We start from the raw sequence: 19012 nt of genomic DNA, 5'->3' as shown, positions 1-19012 counted from the left end.
CATGTTTTGGTAAATTCCCCAGATCTGTGCATCGACACAATCCTGTCTCGGAGCTCTACGGACAATTCCTTCGACCTCATGGCCTGGTTTTTGCTCTGACATTCACGGTCAACTGTGGGACTTTATATAGACAGGTGTGTGCCTTTCCAAATCATGTACAATCAATTGAATTTACCACAGGTTGACTCCAATCAAGAAACATCAAGGATGATCCATGGAGACAGGATGCACCTGAGCTCAATTTCGTGTCTCATAGTAAAGGGTCCGAATACTTATGGAAACAAGGTATGTTTTTTTATTTGGAATACATTTGCAAATATTTCTAAAAACCTGTTTTTGCTTTGTCAATATGGGTATTTTTTTACCTTTATTTAACTAGGCAAGTCAGTTAAGAACAAATTTTTATTTATAATGATGGCCTAGGAACAGTGAGTTAACTGCCTGTTCAGGGGCAGAACGACAGATTTTTACCTTGTCAGCTCGGGGATTCAATCTAGCAACTTTTCGGTTACTAGCCCAACGCTCTAACCACTAGGCTACCTTCTGCTTCATATTGTGTGTAGATTGATGAGGAAAATGTTTAATTAATCAATTTTAGAATGAGGCAGTAACGTAACAGAATGTGGTAAAGTCAAGGGGTCTGAATACCTTCTAAATGCACTGTAGATCATTAACCAATCACAGCCCACCTTTAGGATTGGGGCGGCAGGGTAGCCTAGTGGTTAGAGTGTTGGACTAGTAACCAAAAGGTTGCAAGTTCAAATCCCCGAGCTGACAAGGTACAAATATGTTGTTCTGCCCCTGAACAGGTAGTTAACCCACTGTTCCTAGGCCTTCATTGAAAATAAGAATTTGTTCTTAACTGACTTGCCTAGTTAAATAAAGGTAAAAAAAAGAAAACAAAATGCACATTCAGCAAGTCACCAGCAGAGGGATTTCCCTTTGAATCCATTTTCCCATTCACTGAGTTGGTGGTGTTCATAAACAGAGAGAACCCACTCTGGGAATGTGATGTAGAGTATTAAAAAAAAAAAAAAAACATTGAGTTAAAAGTAAGCATGGGTCTGAAGCCGAAAGAGAGAATTCCTGAACCCCGAAATGCATAGTCCACCCACGCACTACAAAGGGTTTCCAGCACACAACGTTGATCTACTAAAGTAGCCATGTTGGTTTATTGTACTTTGAATCTGAAAGTTGCTTAGGATTCAAACCGTAACAAAAGAAAAACAGCCAAATTCATAGTCTTAGAGATGCTCCCACAATAATGTGTTTTGTGCTGCATACAAGGTAATGTATTGCATTCATCCTACCCAATTCCACTACCTTTTCAAGATTTTATGAAAGCAAGCGTAGCTTTTATAGTTACAACACCATTAGGCTTGATTGAGTGAGCCGTTTTGTCTTGTAGCAATGTTGTCCCTGCCTGCATTTCTTTATTAAACCTTTATTTTAACAATATATTAATTGAAAAAATGAATAGATTTTAAAAACCTCTTTCTTTGGTCAGTAGGTACCATAAGATACAGCCGATCTGTATTCCTGGTTTCTGTAACAGTTAGTTTACCTGTGTAATATTGACAAACTTAGAATCACTTGTTTTTCCAACATGGTCCTGTTTTATAAATTGCTATACTGAACAATGGACAGTTCATTGCCTCTGTCAAATGACTATGTAGCTTAAAGTTGTGTATACATCTGCTGATACGAACACCATAACAAATGAGAAATGCCTTACATAGGATAGGTTCGCTAAATTCTTTAACTACAAATATTCTTAGTCATGCTGTACATAGCTGTCCAACTCTGCAAAAGAGCACATTTTCATTTCCACATTTATAAAAACATATGGGGGAGCAAAGTTTGAGAGCTGGGCCCGATTTCCCAAGAGCATGTTAAGGGTTCAGTTCATCGTTTGGAGCATTGTTCAATCTCAGAGCAGTTTCCACAAAAAAACATTGTTCTTAAAGTTGCACTTGAAAACACTTGTGATCGAACGGCTGCCTCAGACCCCTTGCAGAACAGCTAAGTGCATCGTGAGATGCTTTTTTGGCCTCCCGCATCACTTCATCCATTAGAAGATTTCCAGTAAACATTAAATCACATGGTTTTATCTGGTTGCTCTGTGACTGCGATAACCTGAGAACAAAATTGGACTACAATAAAGTTGCCAATGTCTTTGCAAATGATCCAAAACAAGCCACGTATAGCAACATGCTTCAAATGAAAATTCAGATGACTGCGTTAAAATAAAAACAGCAGGCTTATTACACACGAAAGACAATGGTCTAAATATTCCCTCCGGTCAGTTTAGTCATCTTGCTTGGTTAATTTAGTCTTATAACAGTAGCTGGGTTCAAAAACACTTGCATTTTGTCACATAGCTAACCAAAGTTAGCAAACGTGTCACTTTTTGACTGTGTACATGTCACTCAAGCAAGGAATGATCATTTATGTTGTTTGACCTGGATGCTTCATATGCAACCCACACCCCTGCTATGTTTTATATTTTTAAACTTAACATTCTGATTAAATCGGTCAACCTCTAATAGCAATTGATACAGTGCATTCGGAGAGTTTTCAGAACCCTCGAATTTTCCCACATTTTATTTACGATTTTATTTCTAAAACATAAGTATTCAGACCCCTTTGCCTACGAGACTCAAAAATTGAGCTCAGATGCATCCTGCTTCCATTGATCATCCTTAAGATGTTTCTACAACTTGGAGTCCACCTGTGGTAAATTTAATAGACCGGACAAGATTTGAAAAGGCGCACACCTGTCTAGGTAAATTGCAACAGTTCTTAGGCGTTTTTTAGTGCGCACGTGGGGGTTGCCGCCGACACAGTCGGGGTGCCTGCTAAACCAAGTATAACTATAAGAAATCTAAGATGTGTCAAATTATATCCAGCTCAGGGGCTCCAGCTGTGCATTTGGTTGTCTAACTAAGTGGCTAGATGTCAAGATTAAGTTTATTGGTCGCTGTGGAGACATTCAATCCAATCCTGGATCGAGATCCTCCTGTTGTCTAATTTGTTGTGGAAGAACTGCGCAGATGCAAGAGAGAGAATTTCAGTAAAATCTCCATTTGTTTTTAACATCTCCAAATAGTCTTAAATATTTGCTCCGAATTCAACTGCAGAAAGAAAGGGCCGTTAGCTGCAGAAAGAAAGGGCCGTTAGCTATGACATGACACATTGACTCTGAAAATCTATATTTTGGTTATTGAACTACAGTAAATAAAGTGGATTTACACCCAGTAACAGAGTTGCGGTAACGGAATTTAATCATGGGTCCCTGGTCTGTACTACACAGAAATGCATAATTATGAATGTTATTCTCTTCATGGTGATGTAGCACATGCAGGGCTCTACAGTGAGAACATTTACTCACATATGCGACTAAATATTATGCTGTGTGACCAGGATAACTTTTTTTATTTAGGAGCACCAATGCGCCTGGAACAATTAAGTATTCTAGCAATATTAGCGCAAATATTTTGCATTGTGCTCCTAAATTTCTTTGTGTACGCGCCTAAATTTCTCTCAACTTCAACACGCATGTGCTCCTTATAAAATACATCATAGACAGCGTAGACCCAAGTAAGTACACAAAAGGTATAAAGATGCAATATCCTCCTTTGCATACTTGGGCATTATTCTAAATTTTATTTTTTTATTTCACCTTTATTTAACCAGGTAGGCTAGTTGAGAACAAGTTCTCATTTGCAACTGCGACCTGGCCAAGATAAAGCATAGCAGTGTGAACAGACAACACAGAGTTACACATGGAGTAAACAATTAACAAGTTAATAACACAGTAGAAAAAAAGGAGGAGTCTATATACAGTGTGCAAAAGGCATGAGGAGGTAGGCAAATAATTACAATATTGCAGATTAACACTGGAGTGATAAATGATCAGATGGTCAAATGAGCTCCGCATCCAAACAAGACCAAATTTGGTTGTTCCGGACCAAATCTGAAACCAAGCATAGACATCTAAGTACACCACAGTACAACTCAGTAGAGCACAGTGTACTCAAGTCGTGTGATCTACTGTGTACTGTACAGTAATGTACTCTACTTCACTGTACTCTACTGTGCTGTCCAAACGTGTCACACCATCTTTGGGTTCACTACTATAAATTCCAAATGTAGCCAATTGCAGAAATTCCACTACCGAATTTTTCATAAATTCCATTAACAATTTGGTAATGGAATTGTTTTAATCACTTAATTCATAAACAAAATTGATATCAGTAAAAACACTAACTGAAAGGTCTAATTGTACTTGTTTCTTCCATTATCCTCCCTCATGAAAGACACATTTGAAAATACACACCACATGGCCAAAAGTATGTGGACGCCTGCTCATCAAACATCTCATTCCAAAATCATGGGCATTAATATGGAGTTGGTCCCCCGTTTGCTGCAATCCACTAGATGTTGGAACATTGCTGCAGGGACTTGCTTCCATTCAGCCAGGAGAGCATTTGTGAGGTTGGGGGCTGATGTTGGGCGATTAGGCCTGGCTCGTAGTCGGCATTCCAATTCATCCCAAAGGTGTTCAATAGGGTTGAGGTCAAGGCTCTGTGCAGGCCAGTCAAGTTCTTCCACACCGATCTCAACAAACCATTTCTAAATGGACCTCACTTTGTGCATGGGGGCATTATCATACCGAAACAAGAAATGGCTTCACCAAATTGTTGTCACAAAGTTTGAAGCACAGAATTGTCTAGAATGTTGTTGTAGTTGAAGACTTATCTCCCTCACTAACTTTAAACATCTGCTATCGCTGCAGCTGTACATAGTCCATCGGTAAATAGCCCACCCAATTTACCTACCTCATCCCCATACTGTTTTTATTTATTTACTTTTCTGCTATTTTGCACACCAGTATCTCTACCTGCACATGACCATCTGATCATTTATCACTCCAGTGTTAATCTGCTAAATTGTAATTATTCGCCTGCCTCCTCATGCCTTTTGCACACAATGTATATAGACTCTTTTTTTTAAATTAAAAAATAAATACAAATTATACTGTGTTATTGACTTGTTTATTGTTTCCTCCATGTGTAACTCTGTGTTGCTGTCTGTTCACACTGCTATGCTTTTTCTTGGCCAGGTCGCAGTTGTAAATGAGTACTTGTTCTCAACTAGCCTACCTGGTTAACTAAAGGTGTTCTCAACTAGCCTACCTGGTTAACTAAAGGTGTTCTCAACTAGCCTACCTGGTTAACTAAAGGTGTTCTCAACTAGCCTACCTGGTTAACTAAAGGTGTTCTCAACTAGCCTACCTGGTTAACTAAAGGTGTTCTCAACTAGCCTACCTGGTTAACTAAAGGTGTTCTCAACTAGCCTACCTGGTTAACTAAAGGTGTTCTCAACTAGTCTACCTGGTTAACTAAAGGTGAAATAAAATGTTAAAAAGTATCATTAGGATTTCCCTTCACTGGAACTAAAGGGGCCTAGACCAAACCATGAAAAACGGACCAACCCATTATTCTTGCTCGAAACGTTACAGTTTGCACTATGCATTCGGGTAAATAGCGCCCTCCTGGCAGTCGCCAAAACCCATTTTGAAAATACATGCTTGAACGTGCCAATAGGCTCGAGCTCGCATGTTAGGCTCTGCCCACCTCCTTGCTCGTTCGGCCTACTCAGAATAAATTTGCGACCATTTGGAAACGACAGACTGTGGTCTATTTGGTTAATCCTTAGTCCAAATTAATGTACAGGTTTTGTTTAAAGCGCAAATTGTCTCGAAAACAAAAACAGCCAAATACTCCGTCTAAACGTGAATCGATTCACAATTCCGGTATGGTTCTTGCAACAAATCCCTTGACTGTCATATCGCATCAAAATAATTTAACAAACGCAACATATACTTACTGTACACCGTTTTAAAGATGAACAGTTGCAGCCGACAGTATTTTTCAGTGAAAACACATTTTCGGCGTCTGTCTTTGTTTAATTAAACACAGGTGTTCGGAGACACTGATGGCTAGCTAATTAGCACAGGTAACTGTTTTCCGTTAACAAGCACTGTAACGTGGAAATATGGCTGAGTGGCAATCCAATCCTAACCCTGTGTAATGGAACCGGGAGTCAAGGACGAGCTGTGCGTTCGTGAATTCAACTCTGGCCATCTATTCCGACTCGAGAGCGCAGCATAACTGTTTACAAATACTCAACACCTGTTGAATATGACCGGTATAAGTAAACTTCGGCAAAAAAAACCAAATCAATTAATTGCCAGCAGCACAGGCACCATCCCTCTAGATAACATGAACACAACACAATCAGCGCTTCTAGGGCGAGGAAAAATGGTCAGAGGGAGGTGTTCTCGTATTTATGTCTGAAAGTAGTTTTAGCCAGTTAGCTTGGGTACTTGACTGCTGTTGATGTCGGAACGCTCCGATCAACCCTACGCCTCCCAAAGGTGTTCAATAGGGTTGAGGTCAAGGCTCTGTGCAGTCCAGTCAAGTGTGCGCTCTGAATTTATGAACGGACAATCTGACAATACTTTGCATTTGCGAACGTCCAGAGCATCCTGGCACTCCAGAGTGAATTGGACGCGAAAACGTAACAATTGTATCCATATAACATCGGGGCCAACATCTATATAGCTAATCACAAATTTCGTCCTAACGTAGCTATCGAGTGGTGCAGCGGTCTAAGGCTCGGTCATTGCTCATCCATATAAATATATTATTCCTTTACTTAGATGTGTGTATTAGGTAGTTGTTGTGGAATTGTTAGGTTACATATTAGATATTGCTGCACAGTCGGAACTAGAAGCACGAGCATTTTGCTACACTCACAATAAAATCTGCTAATCATGTGTATGTGACCATTAAGATTTTATTTAGAGGCATCACTACAGACCCTGGTTCGATCCCGGGCTGTATCACAACCAGCTGGTGATCTGGAGTCCCATAGGGCAGTGCGCAATTGGCCCAGCGTTGTCCTGGTTAGGGGAGGGTTTGGCCGGGGTAGGCTGTCATTAACCGATTTGCCTAGTTAAATAAATATTTACAAATATATGTAAAAAAAAAAAAAAAAAAAAAAAAAAAAAAAAAAAACATTTACAGGAATCTCTAACTACAGCTAAAAGCTAGCTAGTTGCTGTACTTACCATTGGTTATTGGAAGAGACCAGAGGAGAACGAGTGCAAAGCCCACCTTCATGATGAATAATGATTATTTAACAAGTATTCCAACGAAACGTTTTCCCCCAAAAAACTACCTTCACAGATCGTTCATTTTCCCAATCCCAGTTTCAGTTGCTGTTGCCAGTTGATTTGGTCCCATTTCAAGGGAACATCACCGGATAAATAATCCGATATGGACGCCAACGCAATGACATATGGAGATGTGTGAAAGACGTCGGAACTCAGTAACTTTACTCTGATTGGTCCTACGTGATTACGTTTTTTTGTACAGATAGATAGATAGCTTTGGCAATGTTAACACATATTTCCCATGCCAATAAAGCCCCTTGAATTGAATAAATAGCTTCTTAGCTAGTTCGTTTGCAACAACAAAATAATATTTTTTAATAGCAAATCTGAATGCGATGCACACGAGGTCTAGTCACAAAACGATCAGCTCGCGATTGTTTAGCTAACACTAGCTATTTAGCAAGCTAGATGGGTGATGCATTTATTTATTTGTATTTAACCTTTATTTAACTAGGCACGTAAATTAAAAAGCAAATTCATATGTACAGTGTTAAACTGTGCGAATAGTGTTGTTGCACGTATACCTAGCAGGTAAATTTAATTTAAAACCGCAACACTCTTCGCCCAGTTTAACATTGTAAATAGGAAGTTGTTCTTAATTTACGTGCCTAGTTAAATAAATAAAAATGTATCACCCATCTACTTTAGTGCATAGAAAAGCAGTGTCTTTCTTGCAGCGTCAAGATCAGAGCTCCAACAAGATCGTTTTGAGACCTAGCTAACAAAAGAACTGTGTTGTACCAATGGCAATACAAAATTAAAAACAACACACAACCTCAAATGTCTTTAATTCCACCTGGCCTATCAGAGGTCAACATGGAGCTACCATCATATTGCGTACACCTTTTCAATACTTCCAGATCTACACACGTTTCCACAGGTTTATTTGGGTTTCCGGGATTAGTGCCAATGGAACAAGACCAGTCCCAGATAAACACTGCATTTGTGGTCTAATGGCCAACATCATAACAACTATCTGTACTATTAAGTGTAGTAGGCCTGCCTATCCTAGGGTTAGTAGGGAGCAGGCTTTTCTACCTGTCATGTAAACATCTTCCCAGCGTGAAATAGTTCCCAATCGTTGTGCTTATATTGTGATGTCATGTTGTACAATTTCTCACAGCGTGAAAATGTTCCAAATGTAATCACTGCACACGCAAATCTTTGTGTGAATGGCTGAGCTTGTGCTGAAGGCATTTCATGGTGCCGTTGTCAGAGATATTACAACACTGTATATAGCCATAATATGACATTTTAAACGTCTCTATTCCTTTGGAACTCTTGTGAGTTTAATGTTTACTGTTTATTGTTTAATTTACATTGATTTTAGAGAAAGGAGATAGGAATCCTATTGGGCAAGGAATGGAGGAACGTACAATATAACGGCCCACCCAGCAGACTGTCGACCAATCGCGTTCATGTTGTGTCGAGCGGTTGCTAAAGTCAAACGCGTGACAGTGTACGAGTCGAGAAATGTGCCTATTTTCCTCAAAAGTACGTAATATCACGATCCCAAAGCTTTACAATATTACAGATATCAAGTTAATTATCTCATATCTTGGAAAATATTTGTATTGTTGTTCTTTCCTGTTGACGAAATTCATGCAAATGTTGGGTTTTTGAGCAAGCGTCCAATTGACTCCCATTTCCTCATTGAAGGAGCGCTCTCCTTGTACCAGAATCGCACTGAATGAACCGCGTGGTCCATTGACGAAGCATTTGCAACGAACGCAATGGCAGTTATTCCAATGGAGTGTCCCATCTCATCAAAAGTATCTCTGCTGTTGCTAATGTCAGACTCCACCACTCTGTGAGGCACATCGATCTGCAGGTTGAACATAGTGAGATTGTAGACTCCTAAATTGATAGCTGTAAAAATCCCCTAAACAAACTGCACTAACTATCTACTTCACATGCTGATATTATTTTTGGTATTATTGTTTGTACCGAGCCAGGCCAGGCCATAGAGAGAGCATTGCATTGTGGATTTTGTAGTCGACCTGAGCTTTAACGGATTTCCACAACGATTTTCACGTTGCTAGATTACCAACCATTTAATAATGCCTAAATTAAACAATTGTTCACACATTTTTTGTTCTTTAACACGGTAAATTATAGAAATGGGTGGTTTTGGCTTTTTACTTTAAGGACAATTTCACCAATCTGAAACGGTGGCAGCATCTCACACTATGCAATTCGAAGTCTGCTTGCAATTGAAAGCACACTGCACAACATGGCCTGATAGTTGCCTTCACACTGTGCGATTTCACAAGCTAATTATTTACACTCGAGCCTCTCCCTTCTATCCTTCCTTCTCTGTGTAAGATGGCTGTAAATACATTGAGAGAAGATAAAGGCATTTCTCCTAACGTTGTTCACCCTGTTATGCTGTGAAAGCAAGGGAGCCTTGTCCACCACATACAGCGTGCGGATGACAAGCTTTTTGAGACTTTCTTTTTTTGTCAGGAGTTTTTAAAATGTGCTAATGAAAGTCATATGGTGCCGACTAGTGGACATTTAGTGTACTCTTCTGGCATAAATATCACAGTCTTCTTAAGCTAGGCTGAAGTGGCTTCCCCTCCTTTATCTGCACTATGTGAAAATAACTGTTTATCTCTCCACCATATTGCTTAGACTGTTCTTGTATTTTCAGACCAGTTCAAATTTTAAAGAGAAGAGCCAATGTATTTGCCTGACTACCCAGACTCCTTGCTCTGGCCATATGCTACGCCAGGCCCACAGACATTATTTGTTTTCTCCGCAATGAGTCTGGATCCGAGTACCTCCCCGACGATTTCTAGAATGCAAACACTTTCTAACCATTCTGATTGGTCCCAGAAACTGTTGGATTTGGCCAGAGTTAGAACACACAGTAAAGCGGCGTTTAGAAAATGTGTCATTGGTTTTTGATACTCTGATTGGTTAGAGATGATCCAATCGCTGATGACTTTGTTTAGTACAACACCCCTCCTTTTGATGTCACCACCAATGACTTAATTGATGTCAGTTTCAGACTGAAGTATGTAGCGAACGACAGAACAGCGGAATAATTCAGTTAAAGTCGTCAGGCAACCAATAATACTGATATGGACTAAACTAAAACCAAATCACATTTTATTTGTCACATGCGCCGAATACAACAGGTGTACAACCTTACTGTGAAATGCCCAATGCAGTTCAATAAATGGAGTTAAGAAAATATTTACTAAGTAAACTAAAGTGAAGAGAAAAAAAATAAAATCAAAAAGTAACACAAGAAAATGACATACAATAGCAATGCTATATACAGGGGGTACCGGTACAGAGTCAATGTGCGGGGGTACAGGTTAGTCGAGGTCATTTGGAAAGTGCCTATGCTTAGATAATAAACAGTGAGTAGCAGCAGTGTAAAAAGTTCTGATGGCCATTTGATTAATTGTTCCGTAGTCTTATGGCTTGGGGGTAGAAGCTGTTAAGGAGCCTTGGGGTCATAGAATTGGCGCTCCGGTATCGCTTGCTGTGCGGTAACAGAGAGAACAGTCTGACGTGGGTGACTGGAGTCTTCGACAATTTTTAGGGCCTTTTTCTGACAGCGCCTATTATATAGGTCCTGGATGTCACGAAGCTTGGCCCCAGTGATGTACTGGTCCGTACACACTACCCTCTGTAGCGTATTACGGCCATACCAGGCGGTGATGCACCCGGTCAGGATGCTCTCGACGGTGCAGCTGTAGGACCCTTTGTGGATCTGTGGAACCATGCCAAATCTTTTCAGTCACCTGAGGGGGAAAATGTGTTGTCTTGTCCTCTTCACAACTGTCTTGGTGGGTTTGGACCATGATAGTTTGTTGGTTATGTGGACACCAAGGAACTCAACTCTCAACCCGGTCAATTTCAGCCCCGTCGATGTTAATGGGGGCTTGTTCGGGCCCTCCTTTTCCTATAGTCCACAATCAGCTCCTTTGTCTTGCTCACATTGAGGGAGAGGTTGTTGTCCTGGCAGCACACTTCTAGGTCTCTGACCTCCTCCCTATAGGCTGTCTCATCGTTGTCGGTGATCAGGCCTAAAACTTTTGTCGTCAGCAAACTTAATGATGGCGTTGGAGTTGTGCCTGGTCACGCAGTCGTGGTTGAACAGAGAATTCAGGAGGACACTTAGCACGCACCCCTGAGGGACCCCAGGGTTGAGGATCAGCGTGGCAGATGTGTTGTTGCCTACCCTTAACACCTGGGGGTGGCCCGTCTGGAAGTCTAGGATCCAGTTGCAGAGGGAGATGTTTAATCCCAGGGTCCTTAGCTTAGTGATGAGCTTCGTGGGCACTATGGCGTTGAACGCTGAGCTCTAGTATTTTTTATTTATTATGGATCCCCATTAGCTGCTGCCAAAGCATCAGCTACTCTTCCTGGGGTCCAGCAAAATTAAGGACATTTTATACAATTTTAAAATATTACAATACATTCACAGATTTCACAACACACTGTGTGCCCTCAGGCCCCTACTCCACCACTACCACATATCTACAGTACTAAATCCAATGTATGTATAGTGCGTATGTTATCGTGTGTGTGTGTGTGTCTGTGCCAATGTTGGTGTTGTCTCACAGTCCCCACTGTTCCATAAGGTGTTTTTTATCTGTTTTTTAAATCTAATTTTACTGCTTGCGACAGTTACTTGATGTGGAATAGACTTCCATGTAGTCATGTCTCTATGTAGTACTGTGGAATAGAGTTCCATGTAGTCATGGCTCTATGTAGTACTGTGTGCCTCCCATAGTCTGTTCTGGACTTGGGGACTGTGAAGAGACCTCTTGTGGCATGTCTTGTGGGCTATGCATGGGTGTCAGAGCTGTGTGCCAGTAGTTTAGACAGACAGCTCGGTGCATTCAACATGGCAATACCTCTCAATGAACAGTGTTCTCACATAGGTGTTCCTTTCTTTTGTCCAGGTGGGAAAGGGCAGTGTGATTTGAGATTGCATCATCTGTGGATCTGTTGGGGTGGTATGTTAATTGGAGTGGGTCTAGGGTTTCCTGGATGATGGTGTTGATGTAAGCCATGACCAGCCTTTGAAAGCACTTCTTGGCTACCGACGTGAGTACTACGGGTCTGTAGCCAGTTAGGCAGGTTATCTTCACTTCCTTGGGCACAGGGACTATGGTGGTGTGCTTGAAACATGTAGGTATTACATACTCGGTCAGGGAGAGGTTGAAAATGTCAGTGAAGACACTTGCCAGTTTAATTTTTTTATTTTTTATTTCACCTTTATTTAGCCAGGTAGGATAGTTGAGAACAAGTTCTCATTTGCAACTGCGACCTGGCCAAGATAAAGCGTAGCAATTTGACACATACAACGACACAGAGTTACACATGGAATAAACAAAACATACAGTCAATAATACAGAAGAACAAAATAAAACAAAAAGTCTATATACAGTGAGTGCAAATGAGGTAAGTTAAGGAAATAAATAGGCCACGGTGGCGTGCATGCAGTTGTTTCTGTGTATGCTTTGAGTACACGTCCTGGTAATCCGTCTGGCCCCGCGGCTTTGTGAATGTTGACCTGTTTAAAGGTCTTGCTCACATCGGGTACGGAGAGCGTGATCACAGTCGTCCGGAACAGCTGGTTCTCTCATGCCTGCTTCAGTGTTGCTTGCCTTGAAGTGAGCATAAAAGGCATTTAGCTCATCTGGTAGGCTCACGTCACTGGGCGGCTGGGTTTCCCTTTGTAGTCCATAATGATTACATATCGTTTTTAAAGTATTCAGACAAATATAATTATGTTTTTTACATGGTGAAATTGTAAAGTAGATATTACCTCTATCTAGTTCTCAAGAGGCCATGCTAAGTTGTTAACTTGAATGTGAGAGCCATTATAAAAAGTTAAATTAGGTTTTACAAGTACTTTGGGGTTATATTATCGATGTTCACAGACAGCATTAGTACTACTGGCTAATGCTAATGGGCAAATGTCAAGGGCATCACTGGTCAAGCTATACAATGCAGTATTCTGTACTTATTCAGAAGTTCAACATGCTTTTTAGTGTTTATGCGATCATCGTAGTAGTACTTATTTACTTGCTTTTTGCTATACTGTAAGAAACATTTAATTTTTTACATATTCAGGAAAAAGTAGTCATTTTGAAGTGTGTATTATACATTTGTTGTAATCTGTAAAATTACAACAAATGTAGAATAAATGTAGTATTTGTTAACGCCAAGTGTGCGATGAATAATACACACATTTTGTAATGAATCTTAAAGACCATTTTTTTTATCCTTCATTTTTTTTAATGTAATAAAATATTTGTCTACCATCTTAACATTTTGTTTTATTGTTTGTTATAAACACAGTTAAGAAACTATTCAGTACAACATTAGAAGCTTCATGCTCCTGACAGATATCCTTCAAACCACAGAAACACAACGAATACAGCAAACACTTCAAAATATTACATCAACATGGACAGCAAAGAAATACACTGAGTCTACAAAACATCAGGAACACCTTCCTAATATTGAGTTGCACCCCTCAGATCAGCCAATTCGTCGGGGCATGGACTCCACATAGTGTCGGAAGCGTTCCACAGGGACGCTGGCTCACGTTGACTCCAATGCTTCCAACAGTTGTGTCAAGTTGGCTGGATGTCCTTTGGGTGGTTGGTCATTCTCTATACACACAGGAAACTGTTGAGCGTGAAAAACCCAGCAACGTTGCAGTTCTTGACACACTCAAACCAGTGCACCTGGCACCTACTACCATACCCCATTGAAAGGCACTTAAATATTTTGTCTTGCCCATTCACCCTCTGAATGGCACACACACAATCCATGTCTCAATTGTCTCAAGGCTTATAAATCCATCTTTAACACGTCTCCTCTCCTTCATCTACACTGATTGAAGTGGATTTAACAAGTGACATCAATAAGGGATCATAGCTTTAATCTGGATTCACTTGGTCAGTGTGTGTCATGGAAAGAGCAGCTTCCGTTACCTACCTTATCTTCATTCTTTGTATTCTCCGAAACATTTTCTTTACGTCTATAATTTTATATTTTTTTGTCTGCGTCTCCCTACCTCTCTCTCTATATGTCTATCATTTTATATTTTTTTGTCTGCGTCTCCCTCTCTCTATATATGTCTATATGTTCCAGTGGTGTGCCTGCCCCCAGTCTTTAGCAACGTGTCCTTTGTCTCCTTCAACCTTGAGCACACTCTGACCTGGCTGCCCTGTTCAGGGACTCCTGCCAACACCCACTTCACAGTTCAGAGCCTCAGGTACAATCTTACTCTTCAGTCCCATGCTTTCCTTTTCTGATCCTTCTCGTCTAGCTGTTGAGTAAGTGCTTTCCTTTTTCGATCCTTCTCGTGTAGCTGCTGAGCAAGTGCTTTCCTTTTCTGATCCTTCTCGTGTAGCTGTTGAGTAAGTGCTTTCCTTTTCTGATCCTTCTCGTGTAGCTGCTGAGTAAGTGCTTTCCTTTCAGCTGGTTACATGGTAAAGGCAAAATACTGCACAATTGCAGTGATACAATCTTGGACAGTTTAGATTTGATCATCCTTAGCTTTGTTTTCCCTTTCCCTGTTACAGGAATTAAATTCCTCTGTTTTAATAACCAATTAAAATGAATCACTCTGTCAATTCATAAGAGGTTGTAAGACCCTTATTGGTATAAAATGGACAGAGACCAGCCTTTGAAATCAACCAGCTGCGTTTATTCTCGAGAGTACTGCTCATTACACATTTTACCACAGGTTATAAACTGAAAATGACGTCAGTGTTTTCTAAATGTTCCGTCTCTTCTCGACACTGGTAGAAAGGCCCTATAGTTCACAAACCTTCACACCTCACCAAGAGCCAAGGCCAGCCTGTGTAGATAAGCCTTCTAGCCAGTCTGGCGATATAGTTCATTAATTTCTACCAAGGAACAGACAGTCATTGTTCTAATTCTTAATTATATTTACACACATTATATTCAGTACTAGGATTAAAAAGACAATTCATACATAATATTATTCTGATTAGTACATATACAGTAACATAATAGTATTCTGATTAGTACATATACAGTAACATAATAGTATTCTGATTAGTACATATACAGTAACATAATAGTATTCTGATTAGTACATATACAGTAACATAATATTATTCTGATTAGTACATATAGAGTAACATAATAGTATTCTGATTAGTCAGTCCTGATTGAAATGTATACATAATTAGTCATCATTGATAAAAATTCCCTTAACAATATCTCACTCTCGGTTTCTCTATTTCTCTTTGTCTCTCGTCATGAACTATATCGCCAGACCTCCAGGCTCTGATCAGGCCCTACACCCAAGCAAGGGCACTGCGTTCATCCACCTCTGGCCTGCTCGCCTCCCTACCATTGAGGAAGTACAGTTCCCGCTCAGCCCAGTCAAAACTGTTCGCTGCTCTGGCCCCCCAATGGTGGAACAAACTCCCTCACGACGCCAGGACAGCGGAGTCAATCACCACCTTCCGGAGACACCTGAAACCCCACCTCTTCAAGGAATACCTAGGATAGGATAAGTAATCCTTCTCACCACCCCCCCACCCCCTTAATGATTTAGATGCACTATTGTAAAGTGGCTGTTCCACTGGATGTCAGAAGGTGAATTCACCAATTTGTAAGTCGCTCTGGATAAGAGCGTCTGCTAAATGACTTAAATGTAAATGTTCCCTCCTCCAGGAAGAACTCATGTGCTAGGTTGAAGACCAACCAGCCATATGACCTCTTTAACAAGTTCAAGGATTCCTTCTGTTACTGTCAGGTCCGCGTTCATGCCTTCACCCTTAGCCAGAAGTCCAACTGAGTGAAACTTTAGTCTGCTCTTTTGGAAATTGAAAAATATTGTCCATTCTTGTGATCCTCATTTCATCAATTTGGTGATAGAATTTACTTGTATAGAATAATTGTCTTCACTTCAACCCCTGACCTCCCTATTGCAGCAGTGTTGGGCCCTCTAGTGATGTCCGTGTCAGGCTGTGGGAACTGCCTGCTCCTGCAGGTCACTCCCCCTACATCCAGGGGCCTACAGCGCTTTCTGCCTCCCCCCAGTTAAGAACAAATTTTTATTTACAATGACGGCCTACCCCGCCCAAACCTGGACGATGCTGGGCCGGCTTAGGGTATTTAGATCACATCGATAAAAGGACAGAATATCTTGTAGTTCACTGAACAGTGTCATGAACTGCATGTTAAATAACTAGGGAGAGAGAGGAGAGGTGTGGCCATTCAACTCTTGTGAATGCCACTTGGGTTAAATTCCCTACAAAAGGGATTGAACCCACATGGAGGCATGCAGGCATTTTAATAACAATCATTAGATACACATTTCAAGTCAACATAATATAGTAATATTTTTACCCCAGTAAGTGCTGTAATAAATGTGAAATTACTTTCTTTTGCAGTTGTTCAATCTGTTCGTGTTCTTTATTTTAATCCAGGCATTGTACATGATTTGATTTGATTTGATAAACTGTGTCTTTGAAGTCAAAATGTTACCCTTTTTGGTAATGTACAAAGAAATACCATTCTTAAAATTCTCCAAATGAAGACATGACCATCATTGGGGTGATGGTTAAGGGTTTAATAATGGACATTATAAACTGGGTGTTTCGAGCCCTGAATGCTAATTGGCCGAAAGCCATGGTATATCAGACCGTATACCACGGGCATGACAAAACATTTATTTTTACTGCTCTAATTAAGTTGGTAACCAGTTTATAATAGCAATAAGAAACCTTGGGGGTTTGTGGTATATGGCCAATATACCACGGCTAAGGCCTGTATCCAGGCTCTCCGCATTGCGTCGTGCAATAACAACAGCCCTTAGCCGTGGTATATTGACCATATACCACAAACCCCCTCAGGCCTTATTGCTTAAATATACTACAGCATCTGCATTACATGTAGCCTTCATTTCAACTACCTCTCTTTGTAGCCGCTGGGGTTGGTAAGTTGCTCTCGTTCCACAGCCTCTCGTTCCACAGCCTCTCGTTCCACGGCCTCTCGTTCAACGGCCTCTCGTTCCACGGCCTCTCGTTCCACAGTCTCTCGTTCCACGGCCTCTCGTTCAACGGACTCTCGTTCCACGGCCTCTGGTTCCACAGCCTCTCGTTCAACAGCCTCTCGATCCACAGCCTCTCGTTCCACAGCCTCTCGTTCAACAGCCTCTCGTTCAACAGCCTCTCGTTCCACAGCGTCTCGTTCAACAGCCTCTCGTTCCACGGCCTCTCGTTCCACGGCCTCTCGTTCCACAGCCTCTCGTTCAACAGCCTCTCGTTCCACAGCCTCTCGTTCCACAGCCTCTCGTTCAACAGCCTAAGGTTTAGTGTAATATTTAGTCACAGTATTGTGCTGGATTTACTGTCGGTGCCGGAGATGGCTGCCGTTTTACGGGCTACTAATCAATTGTGCTATTGAAGTTTTTTTTGCAAGTTATTTTGTATATACTGTTTCTGCCAACGTCTCTTATGACCGAAAAGAGCTTCTGGAAATCAGGACAGCGATTTCTCACCTCGTACTGGACAAAGATTTTTTCTTCGACGAGTCGGACGTAAAAGATTTACTTCAGACACCCGACAAGGCCCAAATCCACATCATGCGTATGAAGAAGATATCTGGGAAGTAGGTTGGGGTCTTTGTAAGGATTCTACAGCGAGTGAGTAATCTTCCTCTATCATCAGTCCTATTAGTCAACATGCAATCAATGTGTAATAAAATGGATGAGCTCCGATCAAAACTATCCTACCAACGGGACATTAAACTGTAATATCTTATGTTTCACCGAGTCGTGGCTGAACGACGACATGGATAACATACAGCTGACTGGGTTTTCCGTGCATAGGCAAGATAGAACAGCTGTATCGGGTAAGACAAGGGGTGGCAGCCTGTGTCCATTTGTAAATAACAGCTGGTGCATGAAATCTAATATTAAGGAAGTGGACAAGCTTCCTGCCATCCAGGACCTCTATACCAGGCGGTGTCAGAGGAAGGCCCTAAGAATTGTCAAAGTCTCCAGCCACCCCAGTCATAGACTGTTCTCTCTGCTACCACACGACAAGCGGTACCGGAGGGCCAAGTCTAGGACCAAGAGGCTTCTAAACAGCTTCTACCCCCCCAGCCATAAGGCTCCTGAACAGCTAATCAAATGGCTGCCCAGACTATTTGCATTGTTCCCCCCCCCCCTTTTTTTACACTGCTGCTACTCTCTGTTTATTATCTATGCATAGTCACCTTAACTCTACCTACTTGTACATATTACCTCAATTACCTCGACTAAGCTGTGCCCCTGCACATTGACCCTGTACTGGTATCCTCTGTATATAGCCTCGCTACTGTTATTTTACTGCTGCTCTTTAATTATTTTTGCCAGCATGCATAATAACAAATCAACATGCTATATTAATATATGAACCTGGTGAAATTCACAAAGTATTTTAACAACTGTTACATTCACCCCTCCTGAATTTCACCAACCTTGTAAAACTAAACAAAATAATCTACCAAGCATAACATTAAAATATATATATATATATATATATATATATATATATATATATATATATATATATATATATTGTTGCAAACTAACTAGCTAGCTATATATCTAACTATCCTTCTATGTATTTACCAATATCTGATTATCCATTGATCTCATCCATGTCTTGACGACTGTGTCGCAAACTACGTACAAAAAACGTAAACACGTAGGACCAATCAGAGTAAAGTTACGGAGTTATGACGTCATTCATACATCTCCAT

General features: G+C 40.8%; 3 protein-coding genes across 3 annotated transcripts in view; 1 reads left to right on the top strand and 2 right to left on the bottom strand.

The window, feature by feature from the left end:
• The window catches only part of LOC135518936 (interferon alpha/beta receptor 1a-like), a 31502-nt gene extending 24181 nt beyond the window's left edge, over nt 1-7321 (bottom strand). Inside the window, exon 1 of the mRNA XM_064943903.1 lies at nt 7139-7321. Coding sequence (XP_064799975.1) covers nt 7139-7190 — 52 coding nt within the window. The 5' untranslated portion in view covers nt 7191-7321. The remainder of the gene's footprint in view (nt 1-7138) is intronic.
• Nucleotides 7322-8661: 1340 nt separating this feature from the next.
• LOC135518886 (interferon alpha/beta receptor 2-like) lies at nt 8662-16331 on the top strand. Its single transcript, XM_064943840.1, has 4 exons — nt 8662-8737; nt 14375-14498; nt 15935-16016; nt 16122-16331. Exons 1-4 carry the CDS (start codon nt 8662-8664, stop codon nt 16305-16307), a joined length of 468 nt encoding a protein of 155 aa, XP_064799912.1. The 3' UTR covers nt 16308-16331.
• LOC135518946 (axoneme-associated protein mst101(1)-like) lies at nt 15805-18917 on the bottom strand. Its single transcript, XM_064943921.1, has 2 exons — nt 18882-18917; nt 15805-17569 (listed from the first exon to the last, which is right to left on the bottom strand). The coding sequence occupies exons 1-2, from the start codon at nt 18906-18908 to the stop codon at nt 17174-17176; spliced, it is 423 nt and encodes a 140-aa protein (XP_064799993.1). The 5' UTR covers nt 18909-18917; the 3' UTR covers nt 15805-17173.
• Between the last annotated feature and the right edge of the window lie 95 nt (nt 18918-19012).

The sequence above is a fragment of the Oncorhynchus masou genome, chromosome 29, assembly GCF_036934945.1.
Source record: "Oncorhynchus masou masou isolate Uvic2021 chromosome 29, UVic_Omas_1.1, whole genome shotgun sequence".
In the NCBI taxonomy this organism is placed as follows: Eukaryota; Metazoa; Chordata; class Actinopteri; order Salmoniformes; family Salmonidae; genus Oncorhynchus; species Oncorhynchus masou.
Note: the sequence above shows the minus strand (reverse complement) of the source record. Positions and strands in the feature narration are given on the sequence as shown.